The following is a 6,000-nucleotide window of genomic DNA, read 5'->3' on the forward strand; positions in this document are numbered from 1 at the left end:
CTGGCCTACACCACAGCTCACAGCAATACCGGATCCTTAACCCATTGAGGACAGGATAGAACCCCTGTCCTCATGGATAGTAGTGGGGTTGGTTAACCACTGAGCCACTCCTAGAAACATTGTTTCTTTATGATGGTCCCTTTTCTGTTTTTCTGTATCTTCTCTTCTTCTCTTTTTTTCTTTTAAGCCCTTTTTCTTATACTTTTGAGGCTCCCTATTGGTTTGGAGAATTTCTCATAAAGAAAACCTTTACGTATTAAAATGGTAAAGGTGAAAGTATAGCTACATAATAAAAGTAGACATTCCAATAATCCAAAAAAAATGTGTGTTAAATCTTCATGTTATTTGGATTTTTAGTTATCAGCTTAGCCGCTATTTTACGGAGGGCTATATGTGCCAGTCATTGTGTACTAATTAGCACTTTATAAGATAATCATTTTAATCTTTAACCATTCTGAGGGTTAGTGCTGTTTTTAACCTCATTTTATAAATGAGGAATAAGCATAAAGAAAATGTGGTGACTTTCCTGTGGTCACAAAGGGTAAAAAGTTGAGTTGTTAGGTTGGGGGGGGGGGTTGTTTTCTTCTTTTTCAGCTGCACCCACAGCATATGGAAGCTCCATGCAAAGATCGAATCCATGCTAGAGCTGCAGCAATGCTGGATCCTTAATCCACTGTGCTAGGCTGGGGATCTTCCACAGAGACAAACTGGATCATTAACCCACTGTGCTAGTCTGGGGATCTTCCACAGAGACAAGCTGGATCATTAACCCACTTTGCCACAGCAGGAACTCCTGAGAATGTTAGGTTTTGAATCTGATTCTGATTCATAGCCCTTGTGTTTAGATTCAGTTACTGCTCCAAGGGTTTTTTGTTTTGCTTAAAAATGTTTATTTTTAAATTATGTTTCATCATAATTGTTGAAGATAATCTTTGAATTTGGTAATAAAATTTTAGAGTACTTAGCCTCACAATTGCAGTTAATGATATTTTGATGTTTCCTTGGATAATATTAAGGATTTCTATAAAACTTTGATGTGAATTGTTACTGTGATAGATACAATACTAGGCTTAAGCTTATGGAATAGTCTGAAATATTGTTAAGTCAAAATGTTTATGTTTTTATGTAGTCCTAATGTGTTTTGTTTTTGTTTTTTTTTCTTCTTAAAGGTATTATTATGATGGGGACATGATTTGTAAAGTTCAAGGCAAGAGATTTGTATACAAGTTTGTCTGTGACTTGAAGACTCTTATTGGATACAGTGCAGCAGAGTTGAACCGTTTGGTCACAGAATGTGAACAGAAGAAACTTGCAAAGATGCAGCTCCATGGAATTGCCCAGCCAGTCACAGCAGTAGCCCTTGCTACTGCATCTCTGCAAACAGAAAAAGATAATTGAGCCCAGGACCTTCTGGGAGTCCAAGGTCTTTCTTAAATGTTAGAGCAAGTATTGCTCTTACCTTTATTACTGAATTTGAATCTTCTTTTATTTCTAGACTGTACGATCTGATGCATGATTTTTTTATAAATATTTCATACTCTTGTGAATTTGGATCTTTTTACTTTGAGCATATATTTTAGAAAATGTGTATGTTAAAGGATCACCACAATGTCTTTCGGCAGATTCATTGTGGGATAGTTTGTTAACAGTCAGGAAAGCTAAACTGGTCAGTATTAATGTCTAGCCCTACCAAAAATAGCCGGTAGCATCTGAGGTTGAAAAATAAATGAAGTATCTCCAGGAAACAGTCTGGCTTAACTATTTTTGAAAATATAACTGTTTCCCCTCTCTGCTGCTTTAGATGTTGCTTTACATAGAACCAGGAATTTTTCACAGCTAAAGCATGTATGCCTGTTTCATCTAATCAAGCAGAGTTAAAATAGTCATATCAAATAAAATTATAATATTAATTACTAAACTAAGAGTATCACATTATTAGAGTAATTTATATATTTGCAAGCAAAGGACGATAAAGGACTGGCAGGAGAGCTGTGCTGAAGAAGGAGATCCAGGTTTAAATCTGGCTTTACTCAAGCCAATTTTAAGGATTTACTGTATAGACTATTCCTAATGTCAGGCCAAGAATTTAAATTATTATAAGAGAGGCATTAAATTTAAATAAACCAACTATTGCAAAAATTCTCAAATGATCTCTGTTTCTCCTATCAGAGATTTAAAAATCTGAAAAAGTATACCTCAACCAGAAAATAAAAGTTCGGTTTAGTTTGGTTTGGTATGGCTTCCTTTTTTTTTTTTTTTTTTTAATTACCCTATAGTGCTGGTTTATGACAGAAAGCAGTTTACAAGTTTACATAGTCCTCTGTGTTTCTATTGAAATGAAGACTTTAAATCAGTCAGCAGTACTTTACTTTTTATGGCATTAGGAGATTACTTGAAGATTTTTTTAAAAGGAAATTTTGACCTCCAGTATAGACAGTCTTCTCTTAAAATTTTCCATTTATTTAATTTTTTTCCTTTGAATATTATATATGTGTGCAGGTATACAGATATATACATGCGCAGTTGACCATCATATATATATGTGTGTGTGTGTGTATATACACATATATTTACATATATACATATATATACCTGTACACATATAAATAAAAAATGATATTCAAAAGGAAAGCTATTTCAAAAGATAACTCATTTAAAAACATTAAAAATTAAATAATTCTTATATACATGCAACTCTTTATTTACCACAAGCCAACACTAAACAGAAATGGCTAGAAATGTCTTTCTTTTTTTGCTTGTTTGCTTTGCTTGGTTTCTTTCTTTTTTTCTTTTAGTTTGTGTTTTAAGGTATTATGCATGAATCATGATATGAGATACTGGCAAATAGCCTTTGATTCTCTTATAGCAGAAGATTGATTCTCAGATATAACATTATGTACCTTCTCCCTCATCATCGCCTTTAAATCCATCTCCTTAAACAGCTTTATGAGAGCTCACTTAATGCTTTTGACTAACTAGGAGGAAAGGGCCATGGCAATACACAGGGGCATTGCTAGCAGTTGCTGCCCCTAATACCACATAGTGGTTTGGAAAGAACCGAAGAAGGCAGAGATCTTAAGAACAAGGGAAAGAGGAAGGAATCTAAGACCTTTTCTAGTAACCTCAAATCACAATATTAAGTGTTATGCTCTGGGACTACAACGTGTAATGGTAACTCATTTATATTGTTGTATTAAGTCAAAGACCCTGCCGTAGAATCTAAAAAAGAAGAAAATGTGTGATTTCCAAGTTTACCTTTTTATAAACACATTCAGAGTAGACTGACAAATTATTAATTTAATTTGGATACTTGATTGCAAGAATATCTGCAATCAAGTAGGATAGCAATATGAAATATATAGAAGCTCTAATTTCAGATAACAAATAGATAGCTAAAAAGAATGTTTTACACCATGATGCTCTTATGGCCTGGGAAGTTGACAAGTCATTTAGTTTTAAAATAATGATAATAACGCCTGCTCTTCTGGCAAATTATCAAGAGCTTAAAATTGCTGACTTTCTGATTTAAAATGCTGTGGGGAGAGAGAGACATTATGTTTTAGCTTAGATGACAGACTTCATTATGTCTCAATTGCATGTGTATATACATTTTTAAGACACAGGACACCCATATTCTAGATCCCTAAAATCAACCTATCTCTTTTTTCCCTTGAGCATTTCTCAGATGCTTTAAAACAAAACAAAACACATTCTATCCATTTTCTTCCTGTGGCAATTTTTATTTTATTCCTCAATATCATTTGAATAGGGGCGGTTCTCGTACACTGAGATCAGTTGCTGTTTCTGTTTTCTTCTTTGGCTCTCACCATCATTTTATGCAGCGTAACATAGGTAAAGTAATAAGAGTAGTTTCCACAATTGATTCAAGAAACTTTCATTACTTTGTCTAAGCTTCTAAATAAACTATTTCCATTTTCCTTATTGAGATTGCAGTTTTCAGAAAGCCTAATAGTCTTTTCTTTTATTGGAAGATAACTTGTGAAAGAAAATAAAAATTCATGCTATTCTTTCTTTGCTCTGTTTTTATGAATGAATCTTCCATAGGCAAATTTACAGTATAGTCAAAGGAAGAAAAATAAAATTATGGGTCTTCTCTGATACCATATAAGTACAAAAACAATGAAATGTTCATTTTTGGTTTAGAACTTTTCCACACAAAATTCTCAGCCAACTTTCATATGTATCTTGCTAGCCCTAAGTTTGGAAGTTTGTGTTGGCATCAAAAAAATCAAACAAAATAGGCAAAATTGCTATGCAGTTGATTACCAAATGAATCGATTCCTCACATTCATTTTTGTGTCAATCCCTGTCAGTTAATTAGAAAAAAAAATTATTTAGTTGTTTTTATTCCCTGATAAATAATGAAATTGAAGTATGATATTTCTTTAAAGGGTTGTGCCTCCGAATATTTTTGGTGAGGTCTGCTGTTTTTCATATTCATCATTTTATGCTACTGCCTTTTAAATAAACTAATGTATCTTTAAATAGCACAAAAGTGTTTTAAAACTCATAATTTGAAAACAACTTGTGACTAACTTAATGTCTTCATATCTGTAGGGTATAAAAATATTGATATTTCAGTGATATTTCACTTGCTGCCAGAAAAAAAAAAAATTCTCAGTCTTTTGTAAGAGGGAGGAGGATTTTTGCATACATTTTTACTCTTTAAATAAAGACACTTATACTGTCATAATAACAATTATGTATTTCTTTGTGGTTTTTATTTTTTGTAATTTTACATAAAACAGTTATTTTCTATTTTTACTCAGATAAAAATATTTGTGCATAAAATGTAAAAATAGTAAAATGAGAAAAATAAAACTATTATACAGTATATTTCTGTGTTTTTTAGAAGTTTTTTCCCCAAAATGCAGATAGTCTCAAATTCCTGGGATGTTAGGTTAGGTAAAAATATGACAATACCCATCTGATGTATTATACATGTGATTCCCACGCAGTTTACTTAAAAACTATGAATTTGGGAAGAACAGATTCCACTGAACTAAAATTACATGTTGGAGAGTTTAGGTTTTTTTTAAGAAAATACATGACATTCCATCCACAAAACTGAACTGTTTCAGAATAGCAACAGGAGAAATGGTAACACTTGAGTACTCCGTCAAAAGGCAGGTTGGTGATTGTTAAAATAGAAATTCTTAGTAAAGCCTTTATTTTTTCTAATTATGAAAAATTACCTGTCCATGTTGGTTGAGTAAGAACAGGATGCTGCCTCCAGGTTGTGAGTTTAGAGGAATCAAAGGGGACAGGAGAGGCATTCCTGCTGTGGTGCAGTGGGTTAAGGATCCAGCTTTGCTGCAGTTGTGTAGGTTGCAGCTATGGCTTGGATTCGATCCCTGGCCAGGGAACTCCCATGTGTTGTAGGTGTGGCCAAAAAGGGGGGAGGTGTACAGGAGAAAAACCTGGCTTATACTTTTGTATACAGTCAAGTGACTGACATCCTTCAAAAAGAAATAGTTTGAGTGAAATAAATTGCTTTTCACACAATCTAATTTTACCTAGTTTGAAGTGATGAAAGTCATCAGGAAATTAGGTATCTTTGTTCTCCCAAGACACTGATGTTTCTGTATTCAACTTTAAAGCTTAATTTGCAAGCTATTAAGTACATGGTTAAAGGCATTTTACACTAGCAAACTGATTTAGTACCCTGCTTTTAAAACTTTTAAGTGGTGAAGAATGACTTTTATTTCTAATTTGTCACAGACTGAAACTTATAAAAAGTGAATTAATTAACGGGGGAAGGAGGAAATGGAGAGTTGTGTAATGGGTAGGAAGTTACAGTTTTTAGATGAAAAGCTTCTGGAGATTTGTCACACAACAATAAATATACTTAACACTACTGAACTTCAGCATGGGTAAGAGGGTAAATTTTATACGTATTTCCCACAATTAATACTTTTTAAAAAAAATTGCTAGGAGAATTTTAAAATTCAATGTAACTTACCAAATTCACAGTATACA

At 33.0% G+C, this 6,000-nt stretch overlaps 1 protein-coding gene across 3 annotated transcripts in view; it reads left to right on the top strand.

The window, feature by feature from the left end:
- Positions 1 to 4,855, top strand: part of GABPA (GA binding protein transcription factor alpha subunit) — a 37,989-nt gene extending 33,134 nt beyond the window's left edge. For 2 of the 3 annotated variants that reach the window (XM_021071441.1, XM_021071440.1), the window contains exon 10: positions 1,170 to 4,720. In XM_021071441.1, coding sequence (XP_020927100.1) covers positions 1,170 to 1,398 — 229 coding nt within the window. In that variant the 3' untranslated portion in view covers positions 1,399 to 4,720. Of the gene's footprint in view, positions 1 to 1,169 lie in introns of all 3 variants that reach the window. The other variant, XM_021071442.1, reaches the window with a different exon arrangement.

The sequence above is a fragment of the Sus scrofa genome, chromosome 13 (genome assembly GCF_000003025.6).
Source record: "Sus scrofa isolate TJ Tabasco breed Duroc chromosome 13, Sscrofa11.1, whole genome shotgun sequence".
In the NCBI taxonomy this organism is placed as follows: Eukaryota; Metazoa; Chordata; class Mammalia; order Artiodactyla; family Suidae; genus Sus; species Sus scrofa.